The sequence below is a fragment of the Panthera leo genome, chromosome B2 (genome assembly GCF_018350215.1).
Source record: "Panthera leo isolate Ple1 chromosome B2, P.leo_Ple1_pat1.1, whole genome shotgun sequence".
NCBI classification, from domain to species: Eukaryota; Metazoa; Chordata; class Mammalia; order Carnivora; family Felidae; genus Panthera; species Panthera leo.
In genome coordinates, this window is record NC_056683.1 from 122,710,661 (window position 1) to 122,738,575 (window position 27,915).

Below are 27,915 nucleotides of genomic sequence, written 5' to 3' on the forward strand. Positions count from 1 at the left end.
TTAAATCAACCTGTACCAAAAGTCAGGTTAAATTATAACAAAGCTGGAAAGTAATCCCAAAAGAAATTTTGACTCTCCTCTCATCCCTCTAAATTTTATTTTATGTTAAATAAATATGTCTTTGTGGGAGGACTCTACTATAAGTAGAGATGTCTTTGAATGTGGCTGGGATGTTGAGGAGCGACATTCTACACATAAAGGATTTGAAACAGCTTTTTTTTAAATATTAAAATGATAATTTTATAATCCAAAGTATTAAAAAAAATCTGTGAATCCAGCTAATATAAGTAAATTCCTGAATACATATATAAATGGGAGAAAATGGACAAACCTCCAGTGCAGAAGTCCAAGTAATTTATGTACATGCTCTGATTGAAGAAAGTAGAGCATAATTCTTCACTCCTTTTATTTTATTTTTTATTTTTTTAATCATTTACATCCAAATTGGTTAGCATCTAGTGCAACAATGATTTCAGGAGTAGATTCCTTTACCCATTTAGCTCATCCCCCGCCCCCCCCCCACAACCCCTCCAGCAACCCTCAGTTTGTTCTCCATATTTATGAGTCTCTTCTATTCTGTTCCCCTCCCTGTTTTTATATTATTTTTGTTTCCCTTCCCTTATGTTCATCTGTTTTGTCTCTTAAAGTCCTCATATGAGTGAAGTCATATGATTTTTGTCTTTCTCTGACTGAAACAGCTTTTTAACACAAACTTCTCCTTATTATGTATTGCCATTACAATTAACTTCCTCTTCTTTGACACCAGCTATTTGTCTCAGCAACACCTAACTGGAACAAATTACTCAAATACAGGTATTTCTTATTAAAAAAAAAAAACCTCTATTGTTATGTAGCTACAAGCATAATGAATTTCTGTACAGTAGATTACATTTTTTGCATAAATTTCAGTAAAAATTTCAAGGATGCATTCTACAAGGACCTAAATAGGATAATGGGTTTGTGTGCCACATAGATCAGCTTGCACAGCAAGAATCACTTATTTATAATGAACAAAAGGGAACAGAATTCAGGCAAGCCTTGCCCCATCTGGGTGGGAGTCAGGAGGCTTTCAGACTCGGATCTTCAGTGTGCAGAAGTATTCCTTCTTGCTGTTTACATATTCAGACTCATGGGCCTACGATGGAAGTCTCTACAAATGAAGAAAATATCTGGTGCCAACTCAGTGATATGATGACATTTTCCACTCGCAGTGTAGGATAGACTTCTTTCTCTCTTTGACAAAAATGGTAATTAGACACTAGAAAGAGTGGGTGTGGGTGGGGAGGTAAAGGAGGAATTAGATAGGAAAACAAAGGCGTACTCTATCCAGTATACAGGTAACTCCTCAGTAGATGTAAGATTGCTAATTGACATGAAAGAAAACTGGATTCTCCAATCTCAGGCCCTTTCCAAAAACTCAGGGATGGATTCTACACCTGGGAAATCAACTCATGCTAAATAAATCATTCATCTAGTTTGTCTGATCTTCAGAGAAAATCTTGATAAAGAGGTGCTCACATGTATTACTCGTCTGCTCCTCCCCCAAGTTACCTTTTTTCCGTCCCAATTTGGTGGGGAATGATTATAGCTCAGATAAAAGGTAGACCCTTCCTATAAGTAAAATAGAGAACACGACTGTTTCCTCTCTCAACAGAAAGAAAAATCTGTCCATGAAACAATATGAAGGTTTGTGACGCTATGTTGAACCAGGGAGAGTAGAGAGTGCCATGGCTTACAAATCAATGGTTGGTTATCAAGTAAGCAAGATACTTGAATCCAATAAAAATTCACTGTTAAACTAAAAAAAAAAATAAATAAACCATTGGAAAAATATAAATTTTAATTTCATACACAACTCAAAATCTAAAAGTAGATTCCTCTGAGTAATTAACTTTGGTAAGGGAGGTTAAGACTTTAAGAAGAGGAACTGGCAGTGTAAGAGGGGGAAAAAATGTACAGGTTTAAGAACACAGTGGAACCTGAGTAGATTCACCAGATCCAAGTAAAAATTCAATTTAAGTTCGAGGTATTTGTACCAAAAATGACCCTCATATCTTCACCAATTGACTAGAAGTTGGCAGAATCACTGAAATTGACAACAAGGATATCGCTGCTCTTTTCAAAACTATAACAATTTGCTTTAAGTGGAAATGAGTAAGTATCAGAAAAACATAATATCCAGTTTCTCACAATAAGCTCTAAAGGAGATTGGGTCCCTCTATACCTGCAAGATAAAAGATCATCAGTACCACAGAGCTGTCTGAATGAGAAACTATGATAGTTGTCAACGTTCATCATGTCAGAATTTCCTTCCTTTTCAAGACTTGAATAATATTCCATTTTGTGTATATTCCACATTTTATTTTATCCATTCATCTCTTAATGGATATTTAAGTTACTTCTACCTTTTGGTTACTGTGAATAATGCTGCCAGGGACATGGGTGAACAAATATCTCCATGAGATCCTGCTTTCAAGTCTTTTGGATATTTTGTCCAGGAGTGAAATTGTTGGATCATATGGTAATTCGATTTTTATTTTTTATTTATTTACTTTTTAAAGGTTAATTTATTTTTGAGAAAGAGAGAGAAGGAGAGGGAGACAGCACAAGCGGGGTAGGGGCAGAGAGGGAGGGAGACTGAGGATCTGAAGCTGGTACTGCACTAACAGCAGAGAGCCCGATGCCGGGCTCGAACTCACCAACCCTGTGAGATCATGACCCGAGCTGAAGTCAAACGCTCAACCGACTGAGCCACCCAGGTGCTCCTGGTAATTCTATTTTTAATTTTGTGAGGAACTGTGTATTGTTAAAATGAAATAACTTTTCAAGCAATGATTAAAAAGAAAAATATAACTAAATTTCTTGAAAAGGGAATAATCTCACATAATCATTACTTTTCCACATAAGCTGTGTCACTACTAACTGATGTGCATTTCAATCTCTAGAGAAACATTTATTCCGTAATAGATAACATGGGAATAAAGCCTATCTTAGTGCAGAAAGAAAGGTCCAAATGCATCTGAGTCTTTTTAATCACAGTTAGAATGCAAGCAGAAAGAAATTAAACACTATTTGGGGATTTAAATGCCAAAATATATGTAAATTATCCGGAAAGATACAAAGTACCGCAAACTTCTTCCTTAAGAAAATGATTGTGAGATATTTCAACTATAAAAAAAGCATAGAAATTATCACACACTCATGTATATACCACCTAGACTTAGAAATCAAAAATTGCAGATAAATGTGAAGACTCTTGTCTTTCCCCCCAGTCCTGTTCTATTCCTATCTCCCAAAGAGACAACTATTCTGAATTTGTTGTTTGTAATTCCCATGTGCACATCTATCCTTCAAAACGCAAAGACGTATGAAAGCACTGCCTTGCACGTGATTAGATTTTGTATGGATGGTATCATACCGCACACACGCTTCTGTGATTTGTTTTTTTTTCTCTCCACACCGTTTCTGAGATATATTGATAGTGACACATAAGACTCTAGTTAATTCATTTGAGTGCTCTAGAATATTCCACTGAATGACTCTACCAGAAGGTATTTATTCATTCCCTTGTTGATAGGTATTTACCAATTCTCTGGGGAGAGGGGTTATTACAAACAATGGTCATATAACATTCTTGATTAGTCCCCTTCTGCATGCCAGAGACTCTTTTTACAGTACACATCCAGAGACAGAGTTGCTGAGCTTCTGTGGTATGCTCATCTGATAATACCTAGGTGTTGCCAAATTGCTCTTTGGAAGTAGTGCCAATATACCCTCCCACCAGCAGTGCCCATCTCCTACTCTCCACAGCCTTGTGGTGGGCACTATAAGGGCTTCTAATTGTTGACTATCTGATGGTATGCAGGGGTATTTCCTTGTTTTGTTTTGCTTTGTTTTTATAAGCAGCACTGTTTAAAGTGAGTGGGGAGTGGCTTGCAGGGAAGAGAGGGAGCTGAAGAAAGGAAAAGGGGAATGAATCTCAAGAATTAGAGCTGAGAGCAGTTCCAAAAAGGAATTTCTGCCGATAGAAGAAATGGCTCATTAGAACAATTTCCACACTCTATACAACAGCCCTTTGTTTCCTTCAAGTCCTTTCTGATGTCAGATGCGTTTTGTGGGTCTGTCCCACGGCTCATTGGTTAGGCGTGTCCAGGCTTACTCCTCCATTCTGCTGAGAGACCCCAAGTGGAGGTCTGATCATTTCTGTAATACATGAAATTAATCTGGAAAGAACTGTTACAGCCATTCTTATTTTCAAGCAAGTGTTAAGTCTTAGCATAGAGTCTCATTAACACGCACGTAAGAAGTTATCGTGATATTTATTTAAAGAAAACAGTGAAGATTGTGTTGTTAAAATGCTAAGGGAAAAAACTATCAACTTCTCTTTCTCAAAGTGCAATGATCTCTTTCTGAAAAAAAATTAAATATTTCATTCATTCTTACTACAGTAAGATAGTACTTGCGATTTCAAATGTATACAAATCTTATTGCAAGTATATGATTTGATTAGATCCTCAACATCCTTTCATATGGAAACCCAGACACAGATATCAAGTATTTTTATGTTCCTATCAATTATTTTTTAGGAGCCTAAACTTAAATTTTTTTTCCTATGATTTTGCTGCCAAAGAGAAACTGCTCTCTTCAACAAAGAGCAGTAGATGAAATAAAACTGGTGCAGCTGTACTTTCTAGATATCCAAAGAATCAATGTACGTGAGGCTCGATATGTGACCAGAATAGCATTCTCGTTCTGTCTGTGCCCTGTGAAAACAGAGAGATGGTTCATTTTTATTTTATTTGGCTAATCTATACATAATATATTTTTACAGTATATTTTACAGTAACTCCTGTTCTGCCTTATTTCACAGATGTTTTCTTTTCTGTTGGTAGAAGGCAGGGATAACGCCTATAATGAACTACAATGGAAATTAATAAAATTAAACACACACACACACACACACACACACACACACACACTTTTTTCTCAGTAGCAGAGGACCAGAAAAATTTCTAGGGCTCAGAGGAAATTGTTAGACTGAAAAAAATTACTTTCTGTCCCAGAGAACTTGGTCCTTTGCAACCAGACACTTATTTGGACCAGGAACAAGTTAAACAAACAAACAAACAAACAAAAAGTGGCAAAAGCTTAAGCTAGTGGAAGGAGTAAGAGAAAAGACAGGATGGCTGTTGTACGGAACAATTCAGGGGGCAGACATAATTGATGGGTTTTCTCAATGAACACACCTAACAGGAAAGTCAGATATCCTTCTAACTAGAAGAAACTGCAATGAAGTTTAGGGGTTAGGAGGGTGGGCTTCGGAGTTAGGCAGATGATTGAAATTATTTGAGTCTCAGTTTGCAATTCTATAAAATAATGGTATGACAGCACATAATATACCCCACAGGGATGTTTTTAGAATTAAATGTGAAAATGTATGTGGGTGAAACACACAGTAAGTGCTCAGTTACAAGCAGCTATTAGGTACAAGATAAATGAGTATATTTTAGATAGATTAGCCTGTTTAAAGAACTATTGTATTCAAGTACCAATAACACTTCTAAACAAAGGCTGGCAAAAACCAATGAAATCAATTTATTTGTTCCATAAACATTTCTGATGAGCTTCAACTCTTTCTCTCAAATGTCATTTTAATTCATTTTTTAAAAAATTTCCCCAGGAAAGAATAGTCATAAATGAAATCACAAAATAACCATAGGGCAAGAATAAAAGTAGGGTGAAGTGAAAATGTCTAACACAACACTGCCTGCTTAGAATACTTAATGTAAATAAAATAAAGTAATGCAATAAAAATAAAAAATAAAATAATTTCATTCCTTTGTTGACTACTGATATGTTATAAATGGTAGTAAATCAAAATGTTTAATTAAAATACACCACCACAAAACTTTATGATGCATTAATTAGAGGGGTAAATCTAAGGTAAAATAAAGTAGGGGTAGCTTAAAGAATTTCTCTGGGTAAAAAAAAAAAAAAACAAAACAGATTCAAACAGAGTAGGGGCAAATCTCTAAGGACTATTGCAGAATATTCTGTAAAGGGATAGCCTATCAATGGCCAGCACAATGCCTGGCCTTCAGTAAATGTATATTTGCTAAATGAAACTACAGATTTTCAAAAAAGTCATACAAGCTTTAGATATTCAGATAAAAGCAAAATACGACTTTTTTTTTTTTTTCATGGGTGTGGGGTTAGAGATCTTCATATAGCAATTACTAAACGGTTGGAAATATGGCTCTGGGTTTTAGGTCTCCATGTTCCCAGCTTGGCTTTGATTTGAAAACTGGAAGATACAGATAAGAATAAGTTGCATGAAGCTGGCTGGAAGTTTCACAAAGGAAATGGATGATATCAGACTCAGCACGCATTTCACAGAATTGTTAGATGCTTTTCAAAGAATCACACGGTGTAAAATCACTTGGCCTTGCAGAAGCATTTTAGACAATCTTTTTGGATGGAAGAAATACCTTCCTATCATTATGCCCCTATAATGGAGAGAATGATATGCTGAGTTTTGTAGACAAATATAGTAGGTTTTTATTTCTCCTTTCCCTAAGTTGTTGAGTTACTGAAATCATCTCCCAGGGAAGAGGATAGCAGTTTTCTGGTGATATTTGGAGAATTTCTCTTCCCGAGTACTTTCAGTAGAAAGCGTATTTCTAGGTGGAGACAGGGTGTGCCCAGTGAAACCCTCAATGGTGACACAGCATAAGGCTTGACGATACTTCATGCCATCTCCATTTCCTTCTCCAGTGGACTGGACGACTTCCTAGGAACGCAGTCTCCCCAGCCGCAACTCTAACTGCAGTTCAGAACTCAACACAACCATTTTTCTACGTGTCATCGAATTTCTTCTCCACTGAATTCTAGATAAACCTCAAAGCTTCACTAGGAACTGCTGTGTAATTGTTAGACTGACAAAAACAACCTTTCACAAACATAAGCTACTTAAGGAGTTTTGGATGTCAGAGAGACCGAGAGGGATCCCTAAAACTCCAGTGCCTACAGTAAACATGGAGTAAACAAGTCAGGTACCTTCAGTGACTGCAGAGAGTCTGAATTATTATCACAGTAGAGGATGATGTTGTTGGCCATGCTGAAACTTTCTCTGACCCCGAGGTGGTAAAACAACGATGGCTGTCGGAAGGCGTCACTCATCTCCACCACAGCGATATCTGCAAACACAAAACAAAGCCCCCCAAAGATGACACCTAAATAATGCCCGGTAAGCACAGTTTGATTTCAACAACTTAGTATTCAAAGAGGAAATGAGGAGATGATAGGGATTTTCCCTCCTCACTTACTACTGAATTTTGAATTTGTAGTTCTACCTGGAAGTGGTTTTAGAAAATGCAGCAAACCTGCATTTTTTTTTTTTTTTAAACACAAAGGAGATCATATAATTACTGGAAACTAAGCAAAGTCTGCCAACGGTGGGCTGCTGGGGCTACTTCTCTCTATGAAATTTCAACTTTAAAACAAGTAAACTCAGGTTCCAGAAGCAGATCCGCAGGAAACTGCCTTAAGTGATGAATGTAAAATAAGACTTAAAAAAGCAAATAGGTAAGGGGCACCTGGGTGGCTCAGTAGGTTAAGCCTTGGACTCCTGATTTCAGCTCAGGTTATGATCTCACTGTTCATGAGACTGATCCCCACATCTGGCTTTGTGCTGACAGTATGGAATCTGCTTGGGATTCTCTCTCTCCCTCTGCCAGGCTCATATGTGCTCCCTCTCTTTCTCTCAAAATAAATAAATAAATATTAAAAAAATCAAATAGGTAAGATTATGAATTAATCCAGAGCTGTATTTTATAACTAATTATTTATTGTTATCAATATCCAGCAAGTCCCCAGCAAGTATAATCAAGAAAAAAAAAAGAAAGCAAAGATACAGAAAATTATGACTAAGAAGGATAATATAACCAGATACAAATTCTACCAAAGCTCAGAGAAGACTAACACCAAGATAAGTATAAGCCTGACACCAAAATTTGATAATAATGTCCAAAAAATGAAATATAGATTAGTTTCAAACTTATTTTGTATATGGACAAAAATATGAAAAAAAAAAACGAAGAAAATGCACCAAGCATTACAGTATAAGAAAACTAGATCACGGGTTTACAATTTATTTTGGGAATGCAAGGATGGCTCAATGGAAAAAAAAAATTATCAGCATCTCCACAGGTGTTCCAAGTGCATAATTAAAATCCAAAACCCATTTCTCATTAAAAATAATTGCAAGCCAAAAATAGAAGTGCATGCCTTTAACATGAAAATGATATATATTCACAACTGCCAACTTTGTTTATAGGTATTCCCAGGAAAATCAGGAAAAAGACAAGGCAGCCAATTATTCCCACCACTAGTTGGCTTTCTGAAAATCCCAGATAATGCAATAAGATTTCACAAAGAGATATAATATTATAAAATAAAATACACAATTATCATTACTTGGAGATGTTTTGGCTATCAAACCAAAAAAAAAATCTCAATAGAATCAACTAAATAACTATTATAAGCTATAAGATAATTTAATAAGGTGTTGAGATGCAAAATCATCATGATAACCAAGAGCTCCCTTTGTAATCGTAACTAGTAATATTTGGAAAATATAATGGTGAAACAAATCCTAATCACGCTTAAAATGAAAATGTTAACATACCTTGTGACAAATTTAACAGATGTTGCTAACTTGTTAAAAATATTTGCAATATATGAGAGATGAAAGGTTAATATCACTATAAATCATCTCTTATTGTTCAATTTAGAATAAGCAACCATAAAGACATCACAATAGAAAATTAGGCTATGGATACAGGCAGGCAAATTCACAAAAGAATAACTAAAATGGCAAAGAAATACACAAATAATATTCTGTACCTCACTATGAATAAGTGCACATTAGGCAAACTGTAAAATGCCACTTTTTTTTGTCTAACAAGTGGTCAAAAATATTAAAGAGTGCCAATGAAGATGCAGAGAAATGATACTCATATGCCAAGGAGAAGTTTAAACTTCCCGGGAGACTTAAATACTTAAAATTATTTACACTTTTTGATCGAATACCTCCATTCCTAAGAATTTACTCCAAGAAAATTCCTATAAATGTGGCAGGTTTACTTGTAAGGATGTCCACGGAATTTTTTTTTTTTTGCAATAAAATGGAAAACACCATTAATAGGAAAATAGGTATGTGGGTAAGTAGATACATAGGTAGATTCAAATAGTGGCTTATTATGCAACCATTGAAAGCTACATTTTTGAATCACTATATTGTACACCTGAAACTAAATATAACACTGTATGTTAACTACACTGGAATTAAAATAAAAAATTAAAAAAACAATATTGTATAAGAATATTTAGCAACAGAGGTAAGCTCAAGCTATAGTAAGTAAAAAAAAGTATTAAATATAATACTTTATAATGTATACATTATATGTGAATATAGGCATGTGAATAAAAAAAATGTCTGGAAAGTTGTACACCAAAATAACAGCTGCGTATTGCGATTGTGCATTATTTTTTCTTCTTTATTCCTTCTATATATTTTTTACAGTTTTTCTTACGAACATTGATTACTTTTAAAATTTAAAAACCTACCAAAACACAAGAAAAACAATACTGAAAACCTGTGTGACTGAACGTAAAACTGAACCGCAGCACAAAAAAATAATGCAGACTCTTAAGCTGTTTGATGCAATCGACCTTGTCTAATGAACGTGAGATTAGAATTCACATTCTGTGGAGGAGAAATAAATCAGATCAAACGGAGGCTGAAGACAGAGAGGATTTAGTGAGGTTATGAAAGAGGCAGCCAGGTCACAGGAGCTTCAAAAGATTTTTTTTCAAGGCTAAAATGACTTACGGGCTCTTTAATACAAATAAAGAGTTTTCTTTTGGGGTCCTTCACATTTCTACATCAAAAATCAACACATGAGAAAATGAGTCACTGCATCCCACCTACACGCCCCATCTGCCTCCTGCACCCACACTGTTTCCTCCTCCCACAGATGCCAGCCACTCGCAGTCAGTCGCAGGGCTCTAAAATCAAGAGACAGCGTAACATGGGGCTGAAAGAAACCGAATGAAGCAGTGGCTGATGAAAAACAAACGAGAGATGTGCAAAGAAAAATACTAGCTAAGTTAAAGCAGTCACAAGAAGAAGGGAGATGGGTTATTTCCAGAGAACTGCCTCCTGGGACTTGATGCTAAAATAAAATAGAAACACTGCAGAAGGCTTTTAGATTAAGAGTGAAACTAGATATTCAAAATAAATGGTACAGGCAAAATGGAGCATACTCATCAGGTCTGAATGTCTAAGCAGGAACAGATACATTTTTTTGGATGCTGTATAGAACATTAAAAATGCTTGTTTGTATAATTTTAATACACTGAATAGAGTACAACTCAGAAAAAGAGGCACTTTTTTCTACTTCAGGTCCAGATGACTGATATATTTATGTTCTTTTCTAAATTTATTTTTTCATTTCCATGGAGTAAAATGTACTCTTCTTTCTTCTCTGATGAAGTGATCAGAGCCTGTGCCCCATTTTCTTAAATTGTTGAATTTGTTTTCTTCTTGTTGAGGTTTGTGGGTTCTTTATATTATCTGGATATTTTTCCTTTGTCAGACAATGGGATTTGCAAATATTTTCTCCCAGTTTGTGACTTGTCTTTCCAGGCTGTTGACAGGATTTTCTTTTTTTTTTTTTAACAATTTAACGTTTTTTTATTTTTATTTTTGAGACAGGGAGAGACAGAGCATGAACAGGGGAGGGTCAGAGAGAGGGAGACACAGAATCTGAAACAGGCTCCAGTCTCTGAGCTGTCAGCACAGAGCCCGACGCGGGGCTCGAACTCACAGACCACAAGATCATGACCTGAGCCAAACTCAGCCGCTCAACCGACTGAGCCACCCAGGCGCCCCTGTTGACAGGATTTTCAAAGAGCAGAAATTTCTAACGGTAAGTCCAATTTATCAATTTTTTTCTTCTATGGATTGTGCTTTAGGTGTGGTATCTTGCCTAACCCAAAGTCACAAAAGTTTTCTCCCATGTTTTCTTCTAGAAATTTTGTAGCTTTACATTTTACATTCTGATCTATGATCCATGTTAAGTTAATTTTTGTCAATGACATGGGATATGGGTCAAGATTCATATTTGTTGTAAAGGCTCTCCTTTCTCAGGCGAACTGCCTCTGCTTCTTTGTCAAACACTAAATGGCTACATTTGTGTGGGTCTGTTGTTGGGTTTTCTGTTCTATCTTTTGCCAACACTACACTGTTCTGATACTTGGGGCTTTATGGTAGGTATTGAAATCAATTGTGAGCCTTCCAACTCTATTCTTCTGTTTTCAAAATTGTTTTAGCTAATTTAGTTCTATTTGCTTTCCTGTGTAAGTTTCCTGTGTAATTGGTAGCTGAGAGCTATCAGTTGATAACTACACACACAAAAAAATTCCTCCTGAGATTCTGACTGATATTGTGTTGGATCTACAGATAGATCACTTTGGGGGGAACTGACATCTTCATACATGGAGTCTTTCCATGCATGAATATAGTGTATCTCTCTATTTATTTAGGTCTTCTTTGATTTCTTTCCTAAGTATTTTGTAATTTTCTTTTTTATTTTAATTTCTTAAAATACAATTTATTGTCAAGTTGGCTAACATATGGTGTATACAGTGTGCTCTTGGTTTTGGGGGTAGATTCCGTGATTCACTGCTTACATACAACACCCAGCGCTCATCCCGACAAGTGCCATCCTCGATGTCCATCAATAGACAGTTCCTACATGTATTCTGTTAGATTTATACCTAAGTGTTTCATTTTTTTTGGTGCTATTATAGATGATGTTCTTTCAAATTTCAAATCCTAGTTTTTCATAGCTAGTATGTAAAAATACAGTTGACTTTTGTATATTGACCTTCTATCCTGAGACTTTGCTAAACTCACTTACTAGTTCCAGGAGCTTTTTTTTTATTTGCACACGTTCTGGGATTTTCTACATGGATAATCATGTCATTTGAAACTAGAAATGGTTTTATGTCTTCCTTTCTAATCTGTATGTCTTTTATGGTTTGGGGTTTTTGTTGTTGCATGCTTTGTTTTGCCTGGTTACACTGGCTGAGGCTTCCAGTAACACAGGATTTTTAAAAATAGTAACATTTCATTATTTAACAAAAATATCATCTTATGACTATCTTCTCAAAAGCAGTAAAATAGGTGAAAATTATCTTCCTTGTGAGGTGATCTTAAATCATGTCTAAAACGCAAAAAAAAAGATGTAATTATAATAAACACCTGTTACTCCACAATTCTTAAAACTCACTTCTATGAGTTGCAGTTTACCCACTTTATTTCACAAACATGTATTTATAATTATTATGTGCCAGGCACTATTTGCTTATCAAAAATTAACTCAATCTTCATAAAACCCCTTTTTGGAGGCAATATTATTATCATTACTTTAGGACACTGAGGCAGAGAATGTATAAATAATCTGCCCATCATCAGCTAGGAAGTGATGGCACCCTGCCATCCTTGGAAGGATTCAAACTCAAGCAATCTAGGGGTGCCTGGGTGGCTCAGTTGGTTGAGCAACCAACTCTTAATTTTGGTTCAGGTCATGATCTCAGTCATGAGATCGAGAGTCTCACATTGGGCTCTGTACTGAGTGTGAATGAAGCCTGCTTGAGATTATAGCTCTTGCTCTCTCTCTCTCTCTCTCTCTCTCTGCCCCTCCCTACTCACACTCTCTCTAAAATTAAAAACAAAAAACAAGCAGGCTAGCTGGAGAGTCCATGCTCCTAGTTCTTCACTGAGCCACACCCTACACTTACAGGTTATAGAGGTTCTCAAGATCAGAACATAAATGTAGAGATGCAAAAAAGATTTGAGGACCAAAGCGTATATTCCTTTCATATGTTTCATGACCAAATGCACTTAATAATTTTCTGATTGAGTTTCTGTAGTAATATTGTGAGTAAAACTGCTATACTTAAAAACTAAAGTTTAAATACTTAAAAATTAAGTCTGTTTGAAAATATTGACAAAGGTACAAAAATCTCTTACATTTTTAGCTAAAGTGCCATGTCTTTGCTTTCCTCCAATTGTGTTAATGTTAAATGGAGCACAAAATTAGATTTACCCAGGGTTTATTAAAGCATAATAAATTTTTAGGGCAATAACATAAAACTGTTGTGCCTAATTGCATTTTGGTCATTAAATGGCAGTGGTTCATGGTCTGTGTTACTTTTTTTTTATTTAATTTTTCCTTCATAATACCCTATCTGTTAGTTAAATATCTCACATGAGCCTCTGTTGCTTGTAAAAAGCAGAGTTGAAGCAAAACATTAATGTTCAGTTACTTCTTATCTATTCAATGTTTTCCTTCCACATTAGATCACTGATGACAAGGCAAGAGCTCAGTAGTGATTTGGCTTGTAGTCTGGTCTACAAGATACTCCGAAACTCCATTATCAATGGAAACTTCCCAAGTTATCACACAGAACTACCCATTCAATCATACCCATCCCCCAAGATGACCCACTGGTGCCAATTTAATTCTACAAACGTCCTGGGCACTTATTACATAAAAGTTGTATTATTTGCTATTATGAAAGTTAAAGGAAAAAATTCACTAGATATGATTTTTGCCATCTCTTGTGGGGCAGAAACATGAGTTGGCAAATACCGACACAGAAGGCGTACCGGGCAGAATGTGGCTGGTGCTGGTGAAGTACAAATGGTGACATTCAGAGGCCAGGGAGGCCAGTCCTGGTGGAAGGAATGACTGAAGCAAATGTGAATGAGGCATCAGCAGGCAGAGGAGTTGGGGTGGAGCACCTCAAAGAGCAGACTAAAAAAACAGAAGCCCTGCACATCAAAGGCACCACAGAAAAAGGAAAGGCACAAAGTGCCTGGGGCTTGGTCTGAGCAATGAAGCAAACCTCAGTAGGAAACAAAGTCAGTTCCCAATGGAATTCTAGAGATTCCCCTAAAGAGCAGACACTAACCCCCAAATGCCCATACCATCTTAGATTCTTGTTGTTGTTTTTTTTTTTAATTTTTTTAATGTTTATTTTTGAAAGAGGGAGAGAGAGACCCAAAGCATCAGCAGGGGAGGGGCAGAGAGAGAGAGAGAGGGGGAGACACAGAATCTAAAGCAGGCTCCAGGCTCTGAGCTGTCAGCACAGAGCCCGATGCGGGGCTCGAACTCACGAATTGTGAGATCATGACCTGAGCTGAAGTCGGACGCTTAACCTACTGAGCCACCCAGGCGCCCCTAGATTCTTAAGGGAAGTATAGCTTGCATTCCATTGATTTTTCTATATTATGAATAAATAAGGGTTATTTCCAACAAATCTACTATATGTAAATTACTAAAATGTTACTCATGACCTAGCAGTGTCCTGGTAGAGCGTCCTAGAGACTCTGAGTCAGGTTACTAAAGTTTGGCAGATATGCAATGTTGGGACGTTGCAAACCTCCCATATTAATAGAGGTAAAATTGTTGAGATTTTCATGAAGGACAGAATAATCTACCATCATTGTTGTCTTGAATTGGTCATGGTTTGGCAATTCCTGCTATGAATTACTATTCATGTAGCTTCATCAGTATCATTTTATTTTCCTGTATGTATTTAGCTAACACTGTCATGTATAATGATACATATTTATGTCAACAATAAACATTTTGGCCCATAATTTCCTCATCACTAAACTCCAATAAATGTATGCCTAGTGATTCAAACATGAATCATTCTTATATTACTAAAGCAAATGTATACATAATGTCCCCACCCCAGCCTTAATTTGCTTGTTTAATGCTTGTTTGATTATTACACTGGGGAGTTAATTTTTTTTTTTTTTTTGAACCTGGAAAGTGAGGACTAGGAGCAGGTGATCAGAGGCAATCAACCTCCACAAGTTGGATTTTAAAAATGTTGAGAGCCAAGGCATCTACAGAAGGAAGGGCGGAGGAAAAGGGAGAAGCCTAGGGAGGGAAAGGAAAAAAGGGGGAAGAAGGGAGAAGAGAGAAGGAGGGAGAGAAAGAGGAAGCAGAACCAAACAAGATTGGTATAAAAGCGGATGTCTCCTTGCCTGGACAGTAGCCGCGGGAGTCCGGTTCCTGATGCTCCAGCTTTAGAGAAGTGAGGGGGAAATCAGCACACATCCATAAAAGGTACCCATCCCACAGTGAAAGGACCCAGAACCACAGCTCTCTGACAGGAGGAAATGCAGCCTCAGAAAAGCACATCACAGGGTGAAAAGCTGGAAGGGGAATCTTCTCTCCATCTCCAGGGGCCTTGAGACAAGGGATAAGCATGCAGATGACAGACAAGCCATTTCATGACTTCCCAGTGTTTGAATCTTAATTAAGTTTCTGGATGGATGACCTTGGACACTACCTTAAGTTCACTGAGCTTTGGTTTCCTTAACCATAAATCAAGAATAATAATATCAGTATTTACAGCACAAAGCTGTTAGGATTACATGTGCATGAGACACAGCAAACTCTCAATATATGATTATTATAAGGAGCCATCATAAGAAATGTTAATAGGAAGCCCTTTGAACAATTTATCATAAAAATGGTATCAAAGACAATGCTAAAATGTAAGTCAATACCCCTGATGAAATCTCATATGAATAATTACTCATAGAAATGAGGCTGAAATCAAATTATGAAAACACACACAGCCAGCACAAAGAATTTTGACTTGATTCTATAATCAATGGTGATCCATCTATATCTATGTTTTGAGAAGGGGTATGGCAGATCAAAATTTGGGGAAGATAAACCTAGATTTTATGCACGGATGATAGACAAAACAGACTGGAAGCTGGGAGGTCAGTTAGGAGTCATTCACTAAACTAATACAGAGAACATGGTAGGGAATTCAAGAGGCTTTGGGGATTTGGTGGATACAGGATAAAGAATTAAAGATGATTCTATTTCAAACTTGAATGGTTAACACTTATGGCTTGCCATTAACACAAGTGACATAAGAAAAAATACTATTTTTTTCCAGGAACTTGAGTTTGGACTGAGATACTTTAAATATCGTGTGTGTGTGTGTGTGTGTGTGTGTGTGTGTGTGTGCGTGTGTGTGTGTGTGGTATCTAACTGACAGGTGTCATTCTGAATCACAGCAGAAATCAGAATCAGATATCCAGACTTCAAGCTATATTCAAGAAAGTATGGTACTGGTACAAAAACATACATATAGATTAATGGAACAGAATAGAAAACCCAGAAATGGACCCACAACTATGGTCCACTAATCTTTGACAGAGCAGGAAAGAATATACAATGGAAGAAAGCCAGTCTCTTCAACAAATACTGTTGGGAAAATGGACAGCAACATGCAGAAGAATGAAACTGGACAACTTTCTTATACCAGACACAAAAATAAATTCAAAATGGATTAAAGACCTGAATTTTAGATAGGAAACCACAAAAATCCTAGAGAACACAGGCAGGAACCTCTTTGACCTTGGCCGTAGCAACTTCTTACTAAGCACATCACCAGAGACAAAGGAAACAAAAGCAAAAATGAACTATGGGACTTCATCAAGATAAAAAGCTTCTGCACAGCAAAGGAAACAATCAATAAAACTAAAAGGCAGCCCATCGAATGGGAGAAGAGATTTGCAAATGGCATGTGTGATAAAGGGTTAGTATCCAAAATCTATAAAGAACTTACACAACTCAACACCCAAAAAGCCAAAGAATCAGACCGATTTAAGAGTCATGGTGCTGTTAGTAGTTGAAGTGGCAGGTGTATATGAGATTGAACAACTTAGACAATATAGAGAAAAATGAAAAGGTATCTATGATTCAGGAAACCCTTTCTTCATCAAATACCCCACAGAAACATAGTTCATCAACATGCATGTGTAATAAATGTTCATAACAGCACTATTTGTAAACCCTCAACAATAGAAGAAATAAAGTGTGCTATACAGAGACAATGGATACCACATAGCAAAAGATTTTTAAAAATCTACAACTACATGTGACAACATGAATGAATCTCACAGACTGTTAAAAGAATCTGGATACAAAGGAGTAGGTATCTTATGATTTTGTTCCTATGATGCTCAAAAATTTGATATTAAAAGTAAAAAAAAAAACCTAGCAGATACTTTGGTGGAGGACAGTGGCTGAAAGGGGACTCAGGGAGGTCTTCTGGAGGGCTGGTAAGGTTCTGCCTCTTGATCTGGGTATTCAGGCATGTTCACATTGTGAAAATCAATTCATCTCTGGTTAATGATTTTGTCAAGAATGGTAAAAGAGGACTGTATTTGGTTTCCTGTAGTCATTATAACAAAGTACCATAAACTTAGTCCCTAAAAACAACACTGTAATTCTTTCACAATTTTTTTAATGTGTACTCATTTCTGAGAGGGGGGGAAGGGACAGAGAGAGAGGGCACAGAGGATCTGAAGTGGGCTCTGTGCTGACAGCAAAGAGCCTGATGTGGGGCTTGAATTCAGGTCACGTGAGATCATGACCTGAACCAAAGTCGGATGCTTAACCGACTGAGCCACCCTGGCACCCCTCACAGTTTTGTTTTGTTTTTTTTTCAACGTTTTTTTATTTATTTTTGGGACAGAGAGAGACAGAGCATGAACGGGGGAGGGGCAGAGAGAGAAGGAGACACAGAGTCGGAAAGAGGCTCCAGGCTCCGAGCTGTCAGCCCAGAGCCTGACGCGGGGCTCGAACTCACGGACCGCGAGATCGTGACCTGGCTGAAGTCGGACGTTTAACCGACTGCGCCACCCAGGCGCCCCCCTCACAGTTTTTTTTAAGTTTATTTATTTTGAGAGAGACAAAGAGAGAGCAGGAGAGGGGCAGAGATAGAGAGCGAGAGGGAGGGAGGGAGGGAGGGAGAGAGAGAGAGAGAGAGAGAGACAGAGACAGAGAGAGAGAGAGAGAGAGAGAGAATCCTAAGCACACTCTGTGCTGTCAGCATGGAGCCGGATGGGGGGCTCGAACTCATGAACTGCAAGATCATGACCAGGGCTGAAATCATGAGTCTGAAGCTTAACTGACTGGGCCAGCCAGGCGCCCCTCTTTCATAGTTTGGACGTCCAAAATCAAGGTGTCAGCAAGGCCAAGACTGTGGTATCTCTAGAGGCTCTAGAGGAGAATCTATTCTTTGCCTCTTCTACAATCTAGCAGTTTCTAGCATCCCTTGGCCTGTCGTGTGTGTGCCTGTGGTATTAAACTGCCTTTTGCCTCTCTCTTGGAAAGACACTTGTGATGGCAGTTAGGGCCCATCCCAGGAATTTGAGATCATCTCCTTATCAAGACCCTCAATTCAATCATATCTGCAAAGACCCTTTTTCCAAATAAGGCAGCATTCACCAGTCCCAGGGTTTTGGCATAGACATTGGAGCATAGGAGTAAGGATCAGTTTTCAGCCTACCACAAGGATTTGGAAGGTGAGTACAGCAGAACTCAAAGTGTTGAATAAGAGGTGAAGGAATGGAGGTAATGAGCACAGACAACTCCCCAGAAGAGGAAGAGGAAGGAAGACGAATAACATTTACTGAGATCTACAGTAGAGATCTTTTACATTCAGTAAGGAAACCAAGAGATCAGACAATACTTTAAAGGGATAGAAAGATCTAAAGGTTTTTAATTTTAAGGTGGAGTACTTGAACATTAGTAGAAAGATGAAGATGTTAAAGGGAGAGGTGGCTAATTAATAGGGACAATTTCTAGATTCTCAGATGAGAAAGACAGGTTTGGGTGTGAGGTAGAGGAGAATAGTCAGCCTTGAAAAAGCAGTCCTCAATATAGTTTTTTTTTTTTTTTTTTAATTTTTATTGTAGAGGAAGAGACTGCATGCAAGCAGGGGAAAGGGGCGGGGTGGGGGAGAGAGGGGGAGAGAGAGAGAGAGAGAGAGAAAGAGAGAGAGAGAGAACCTTAAGCAGGCTCCATGCTCAGTGCAGTGCCTGATGCAGGGCTCAATCCCATGGCCCTGGGATCATGACCTGAACAGAAATCAAGAGTCAGACACTCAACCAACTGAGACACCCAGGCACCCCAATATAATTTTTCTTATTAAACAAATATAAGTAGGCCCTACATCAAAAAGTGTTACTCTCTTTACAAGTTAAAATAGGGTCCAGTTTATACCTTAAGAATTTATTCTTCAATGTAATGGCAATAACAACAGACCTGGTCAATAATCTATAAAGAGTAGGTAATATAGGAAAAGCATAAGTCAAAATTAACTCTAAAGTTCATTATGTGACAGGGCCATGCTGACATTATAAGCAGAAATAGGATATCGAGAGCTTTGATGTTAAAATTTATTTTATTTATTTTGAAAGAGAGAGAGTGAGTGGGAGTAGGAGAGGAGCAGAGAAAGAGGGAGAGAGAATTCCAAGCAGGCTTTTCACTGTCAGCATGGAGCCCAGCATAGGGCTTGAACTCACAAACTGTGAGATCATGACCTGAGCTCAACTCAAGAGTCAGATGCTTAACTGACTGAGCCACCGAGGTGCCCCTGATGCTAAAAATTTCTATATCACCATTGAAAACTATGTTTCTCTCTGAAATTATTATATTTCCTAAAGGTATACTGGGTTTAAGAGTCCATAATCATAAATTTAGATCTCTATAAACTCATTTTATGTAATCAATTTCAGTACTTAAGTAATCGATCTATTTTCATCAGATGCTGAAAAAGCAATTCATAAAATTTTGAACAGGCTATTTTAGAGTTTACTATAGCTTTTACTGCGGTTAAAGTGCATGCCATTTGCGGGCGGAGGGGTCTCTCACATTTAATTTCAATTAAATCTGCAAAGCTGTTCACGCTTCAGTGAAGTTTCTGACACACAGCATAGCTCTTTGTAGAAGAATCTTACACAAGAGTCCTCCTTACCAGTTGGAACCAATAATCGGCCTCATTCAATTGGCACTGGTATTAAGTTCTGTAAGGTTACAAGAGTTGATTTGAGATCATTTTTTTGAAGAAAATCTGATTGTTCCTCATGGATGGGCATCCTGTTTTATACATTTACAACTTATCTACACAGAGACAGTAGGAAGAGGCCCGCCAATCCTGGAAAATTATCTGATGGTGCTCCCTAATAAAACGGCCATGGCAATTTCATTCATGTCTGAGGTTGTTCTGATTGAGATTTTCACACTCTGTCTAGGGAAACGGCTACAGCATATACGCGTTATAGCTACATAAACGATAATAGTTACTAAAACAGCGTAGCACGGGGATACAATCAACAAAATTCAGATAATGAAAAATCCTTCAGGAAAAAGGACCAGGTTTCCTCAAAGAAACGTCAGAGGGAGTGGGAAAGCAAGATGGAGAGAGAAATCAGATAGTAAAGACTTTAGGGACACCGTCAATTACCATGCATATACCTGATTTGGACTCTTGACTAAAAACGAACTTTAAAAAATATGACATGAATGAGAAAATTTAGCAACTGACAAGATTTTTTATTTGTTCACATATTTTTTTTTATTTTTTATTTTTATTTTATTTTTTTTTAACGTTTTTTATTTATTTTTGAGACAGAGACAGAGCATGAATGGGGGAGGGTCAGAGAGAGAGGGAGACACAGAATCTGAAACAGGCTCCAGGCTCTGAGCTGTCAGCACAGAGCCCGACGCGGGGCTCGAACTCACGGACCGCGAGATCGTGACCTGAGCCGAAGTCGGCCGCTTAACCGACTGAGCCACCCAGGCGCCCCTGTTCACATATGTTTTAAATGTCTCTTTTTTTTATTTTAAGAGGTGGGGGCACATGTGCAAGCAGGGGAGGGATAGAGAGAGAGAGAGAGAGAGAGAGAAAGAGAGAGAGACAGAGAGAGGGAGAGGGAGAGAATCCCAAGCAGGCTCCCCGCTCAACACAGAGACACGGGGCCTGGCACAGGACTTGATTCCATGACCCTGGGATCATGACCTGAGCTGAAATCAAGAGTCGGACGCTTAACCTACTGAGCCACGCACGTGCCCCAAAAACTGACAAGGTTTTTGATGATATTAAGAAATTACTTTAAATGTGATTAAGAGACTGTGGTAGGAGCCCTTATGGTTTAGAGATTTTAAAAAGTGAACTGTTGGTGCATAGTGCCTCGTAATGTGTGTATTCTTTATCAAAGACTGTTATTCCTCATGCGATAAGCGACTGAACCGCAAGCAAGAATCGCTAAACTTGTTCCTGCTGCAGGAAGAACATAGGTAGTAAAATGAAAGACACCCAGCTCGCATGCAACTTGTTTGGCAGAAACAGTTACTCACCCTGATGAACAGGCCAGTTTGAAAGGTTGTTTTTTTTTTTTACCCCCTTCTTGCACTTACAGCTGTCATCTCTTGTCCTCATAAACCCATTCGGATCTAAGCAGTGTGGGTGAGTGCCCGGGAGATCCACTGTGCTCCAGGATTCGCAAAGTGTGAACAAGTGGAAACCTCTGAGTCAGAATTCACCAACAGGTCTAAAAGATGTTATGCTTTTCCGTTCTCTGTAGTCTCTCAAAGGCACTTGCAACACCTAATAAATAATCCGCGTCTAGTCAAAATGGGAACTGTTTTTGTTCAAATTTCTACATCTTCTTCAAAGAGTATCCGTAATTCTATTAACACAGCAGATGTGTAAATATGATTCTGCCAGGAATGATGTCACTCCATGGCTTATGTGTTGACAATGCATTTGAATTCAACAATTCATTTTGGGGGCTTTAAAGCTTCCTCCTTGAGGAAGACCTAATGGAGAGAGTGCGTTGGAATTACAACTATTCGTTGTTAAAGAATCTGTTTATTGCTGACAGACTTAGGGGGCTGACCTAAGAGTCTGGGTTCTTTTATTTTTTTTTCTTCCAATTAAAATTAAATATCAGGAATTCACTTAACTCTCTAGGAAAGTAAAGTTTTGTTTAAATGTGACGGATTAATGTGATCACAAAAACATCACTTAAAACAGGAGCTACCATTATACCTAAAAGGCCAGTCACACTAAAGTGAAGACTGGGAAGAACATACCCCTTAGAAGCCCTCCAATAGGGGTGGGGGGTGGGCGGAGAGGAGGGGAGCACCTGGGTGGCTCAGTCAGTTAAGCCTCTGACTTCAGCCCACTTCAGTCATGAAGAAATCATCTGTCATGAGCTCACGGTTCCTGAGTTCAAGCCCCACATCAGGCTCTGTGCTGATAGCTCAGAGCCTAGAGCCTGCTTCAGATTCTGTGTCTCTCTCTCTCTGCCCCTCCCCCACTCAACTCTGTCTCTCTCTCTAAAATAAATAAACATTAAAAATCAAAAAAAAAAAAAAAAAAAAAAGCGGCCCTTCAATGGGGAATCTGGAATAAGCCTGTTCCACAGACACAGCAATAGACCAGAGAGGAATGGACCTGGCCACAGCCCCCTTCAGTGTATTAGCCACTAAGTGATGCCCTCATTCATGTCTTTCAATAGCCTCCTATCACATCACACTGGAGTCTCCGGTTTCTTAACCTTGCTTCAATCCCATCAGGCACTTTGGAAATGCCTCCTTGGCTCTCACACTCGTTTAGCAAGCATCTATTATCTATTCTGTACAAGGTTCTGTGAAGGGGTCAAAGAAATAAGCACCCTTTGAGGAGCTTATAATCTTCAAGTGCTTATGAGCTACAGAAGTCCAAGGTCAAATGAAGTGTATGTAATTGTTCAATGGGGGCACAGAACAAGGAGTGATTAATTCTGATGGAGGGGGTCTTAGAGAAGGCATTGCAGGGGCAACACCTGCAAGGGGAGCCTTGAGAAACGGTCATCTTTCCGTACATTGACTGGGAAGGAGGAGCATTTCTGGCTGCTCACGATTGCATAATAGAGGAGTTTCTCTCTGCCAGAAAAAACTGCTCCACCACCGATGAATGGACGTGTGCACAATCTCCCTATGAGGGAGGAAAGGCTTATCATTCTGTCTATCCAGGCTTCCTGCAGGAAGTGTACAAGCAGTGAAACAAATTGCACAATCATTTCTTAGGAGCGCTTTTCAGTAAAAACATTTTTCTTACTCGGAAGAGAGATATTTCATTTGGCTTCTGCTTTCACACATCCTAAACTGCATGACTAAATACATCCCTTTCTCTTAGGTACCGCTGGGCTGCCCTGTTATCTATCCTCTCTACTCCTTGGTCCCAGCAGAGTTTTGGCTCCCTTCCCTTTTCTCGGCTCCTCTTGCAAGCCTACAGCTAAGGACACGTTGGTCGGTGCGCTAGAAGCCAAGAGGTGCCTACTCGCTGAACAGAAAACTCTGCAGCGGAGGCGTTTGATGGTAAAGAGACAGCTTTTAATTCACGTTGCTGAAGCAGGGGAGGCAAAAAGAAAAACTCACCTCCAGGAAAGATGAAAAAATAAAGGGCACCTGGACAGATACAGCTGTGAGAACTGATTCGTTGCGAGGGACCCCTGACAAAGCGATGGGACCTGAGGGAGGTAGAGAAATAAAGGGAGGTCGAAATAAACGTGGCCCATCCGTAGTCAGTACTGACCGGGCATGACAAATAGCAAGCAGTTCCTCCCATCAGGGAGCGTGTGGCTGGTTGGATCAGGCGACCCAGGTCTGCACTTTGGCTATGCAGCAAACATTACTGGGGACCCTAGGCCTAAAACCCCTGTTCCCCCAGCCTGTTTCTGTCAAATGACAATGATAGTAGTCCCTGTCACAGAAAGGACTGAACAACAATGAGCCCTTAAGAAATACTAGCCATCATGGAGCGCCTGGATGGCTCAGTCGGTTAGGTGTCTGACTTCGGCTCAGGTCATGATCTTGCGGTCCGTGGGTTCGAGCCCCGCGTCGGGCTCTGTGCTGACAGCTCAGAGCCTGGAGCCTGTTTCAGATTCTGTGTCTCCATCTCTCTGTGACCCTCCCCCGTTCATGCTCTGTCTCTCTCTGTCTCAAAAATAAATAAATGTTAAAAAAAATTTTTAAAAAAATATTAGCCATCATTAGAGAGTGGGCCACGGATTAGAAGGTACTTTCACACCTTATTCCTACCACAGAGAACTGTCAATAATTTAGATAGGTTTCTATACTTTTCTGGTTTAGTAACCAGGAGCTATGCAATCCATACATTGGGGTTCACTCTTCTCAAGGGATTCTTTTGCAATCTGGACAAAACCGCCAGCTGGAGAACATCTTCCAGAAAAGCCTCAGACCGTATCGAAACAACCAGTATCTAGAGTTACTCTTTTGGGGTTGAAGGGGACAGATCAGGGTAAATAACTGCAAGCCCCTCAGAAGGTGCTGGAACCAGTTCAGTAGGTATCTTGGTTTGCTTCAGAGTCTCCGATTCTGTCCACTGCCCCACTGTCCTGTCTAGTAGAGACCGCTTCACTCTGTCACCCTCAGCAGCAGAGCAGTCCGGGTCCCGCTGTGTTGACACCTCCCGTGGGGCAGTGGAAGCCGGAGGCTGGTGCTGCCAAAAAGCTCAGTAAGAACCACCCCTATGCTGTTACCACCTCATTAAGCTCGGCCCTGGGGCTTTCACCAGACGAAGACCTCAAACTGCTTTTAGAAGAGGAGCTGCTTTTTCCAAATTTCCCAGACCAAAGTAATGAGGGAGACTTTATAAATGACATGAAGCAGAATCAGACAGCATCTGAACTCCAGCCCAGCATTTCATTTTGCTGGTGTTTTTCATCTTTTCTTTTTTTTTTTTTTAAAGCTGTTTTTAAAAAAAAAAATTTTTTTAACATTTATTTATTTTTGAGACAGAGAGAGACAGAGCATGAACGGGGGAGGGTCAGAGAGAGGGAGACACAGAATCCGAAACAGGCTCCAGGCTCTGAGCTGTCAGCACAGAGCCCGACGCGGGGCTCGAACTCACGGACCGTGAGAACATGACCTGAGCTGAAGTCGGCTGCTTAACCGACTGAACCACCCAGGCGCCCCTTTTAAGCTGTTTTTAAAAATTATTTATTTATTTGAGAGAGACAGTGTGAGGGGGGTGGGGGGGAGAAACAGAGAGAGAGAGAGAGAGAGAGAGAGAGAGAGAATCCCAAAGCAGGCTCTGTACTGCATGGTCAGTGCGCAGAGCCCAATGAGGGGCTCGAACCCACAAAACCGTGAGACCATGACCTGAGCCAAAGTCCAACGCTTAACTGGCTGAGCCACCCGGGTGCCCCAAATTTTCAACTTTCTTTGGTCATTTTCTGTGTGTGTATGTGTGTGTGCATGTTTGTGCATGTGAGCATTTCCCTCTTTTTACCTTGTGCCTCCTTCACCTTTAATCTTGGTTTCCTTTTTTTTGGAATCTACATCTTCCTCTAAGGGCCTATCCTTGTCCTCTTGTGTTTCTGCTGTTTACCCACCATTTCTTACTGAAAATACCCATGCCACGGTCAAGTCTCTTTCAGACACCAACAAGCCAGAGCTGGTTTTGCAGCAGCCGACGTGTCTCTTGAGTCTTAGACTAAAAGTCCCAAATGCTCTTTGGGAACTGGTTTAAACCAAGCAGCCAAACCTAAAGATTCTCCCCAGTCGTCTCTACTCCCTGTGATTTCTTTAAGAGCAAGATGGAGACCAAAAAAAATTGCCTGAAATTCCATCATCCATAATCTCACTACCAGGAACCCAGATGCTATTGTTATTCCAATTCCTGATTCGTTTTTTATGTTAGCTTGCTTTTAGAGAAAGTGTTACACAAATTATTTTCTTAAACTGCCCACACTTGCGAAAAGGAGCTTGCGTGCTGCAGAACAACGGAGCCATTTTCTGCCACTTATTTAGATCCTATCACTCTGACACAGAGCCACATTTTTTACTTCTCTTAGAAATGAGAGTTAAATTAAAACGGTGATTGTTTTTCACTCCTGGAACCACTTTTTACTTCTTCATGTTGTATCCCCATCACATGAACCATCATCACATCTCATTATAACATGTACACTTGCTTTTCTATAAATAAGCCTGCCTTGGTTAAAGCTAAATGGGCTACCATCATGACCCAGCAACGTCACCCTCTTTACTAAATTTATGGAACCATAAGACTACATCCAGGTGACTGAGAGAAATTTAAATGTTGTCAATTCTCAAAAAAAAAAAATGTATTCCTCGGTATCAAGGAAGTAAATTATTATACATATTTAAATGATCTATTATTAAAATGTATCACCTGGAGATACTAAGCATTTTGGTTTATTTCCTCCCTTTCCCACACAATTATATATACACACACCTACATGCATGCACACACTTATATGGTATGGGGGCAAAACTACAATTACTCTATATATGATATTCTAATCATAACCACTTCTCATTGCTAACTTTACACTTGGGGAAATCTGAATACAGTGTTCACAATTTGCTCTTGAATTAAGACACTATAAGTCTGTACTCAAACATTTACAAAGCCCCTACAGCTATAGCTAACATCATACTTAGGGGTGAGAAACAAAAAGGTATCCTGCTAAGATCAGAAACAGGGCAAAAAGATTCCCTCTTATCACTCCTTTTCAACATCAATGAGAAGTCCTAATTAATACAAGAAAAGGAAATAAAAGATATACTGATTGGGAAGGAAGACAAAAAACTGTCTTTCTTCACAGATGACACGGTGATCTACATAGAAAACCTGAAAGAAGTGGCAAAAAAAATTCTTAGAACTTACAAGTGATTATAGCAAGGTTACAGGATTCAAGGTTAACAGAACAAATGTCAATTGCTTTCCTATGCGCCAACAGTGGACAAGTGGAATTTAAAAGTAAAAACACATTACCATTTACATTAGGATCCCCAAAATGAAACACTTAGGTATAAATATAACAAAATACGTGCTAGATCTACATGAGCAAAATTACAGAACTGATAAACATCAAAGAACTAAACAGATATTCCATGTTCATGAATAGAAAGACTCACTATGGTCAAGGTGTCAGCTCTTTCCAACTTGACCTATAGGTTCAGTGGAATCCCAGTTAAAGTCCTGAAAAGTTATTCTGTGGAGAAAAACTGATTCCAAAGTTTATATGGAAAAGGAAAAGATCAACAATAGCCAACACAATATCGAAGAACAAAGTTGGATATCTGACAATGCCCGACTTTAAGACTTACTGTAAAGCTACAGCAACCAAGACAATGTGATATTGGTGAAAAAAACAGGCAAATAGATTGATGGAATAGAATGGAGGACCCAGAAACAGACCCACATAAATACAGTCAACTGATCTTTAATAAAGGCACAAAGGCAATACAATGGAGCAAAGAGAGCCTTTTCAACAAACAGTGCTGGAACAACTGGACACAGACACACACACACACACACAAAATGAATCTACATATAGACCTTATGCCCTTCACAAAAACTAACTCAAAATGGATCACAGACCTAAATGTAAAATGCAAATCTATAAAACTACTAGAAGATAACACAGGAGAAAATCTAGATGATTTGGATATGGCAATGACTTTTTAGATATAACACCAAGATATAAAAGCATGATCCATAAAAGAAATAATTGATAAATTGGACTTCATTAAAATTAAAAAGTTGTGCTCTGCAAAAGACACTGTTAAGAGAATGAGAAGACAAGCCACAGACTGGGAGAAAATATTTGTCAAACACATGCCAGATAAAGGACTGTTGCCCAAAATATACAAAGAATGCAAACTCAAAAATAAGAAAATACATGTTTAGATTAAAAAATGGGTCAGAAAAAACATCTGAACAGACACCTCACCGAAGAAGATAAATGGATGGCAAGTAAGCATATGAAAAGATGCTTACCATCATGTATGTCATTAGGGAACTGCAAATTATAACAACAATAAGATACCACTACATACCCATTAGAATGGCTAAAATTCAAAACACTGGAAACACCAATGCTGGCAAGAATGCAGAGCAACAATAACTCATTTA

General features: G+C 38.7%; 1 protein-coding gene across 4 annotated transcripts in view; it reads right to left on the minus strand.

Moving 5' to 3' along the window:
• Positions 1-27,915, minus strand: part of MAP3K5 (mitogen-activated protein kinase kinase kinase 5) — a 204,324-nt gene that overhangs the window by 131,441 nt on the left and 44,968 nt on the right. For all 4 annotated transcript variants that reach the window (XM_042939914.1, XM_042939913.1, XM_042939915.1 and 1 more), the window contains exon 2: positions 7,057-7,196. In XM_042939914.1, coding sequence (XP_042795848.1) covers positions 7,057-7,196 — 140 coding nt within the window. The remainder of the gene's footprint in view (positions 1-7,056; positions 7,197-27,915) is intronic.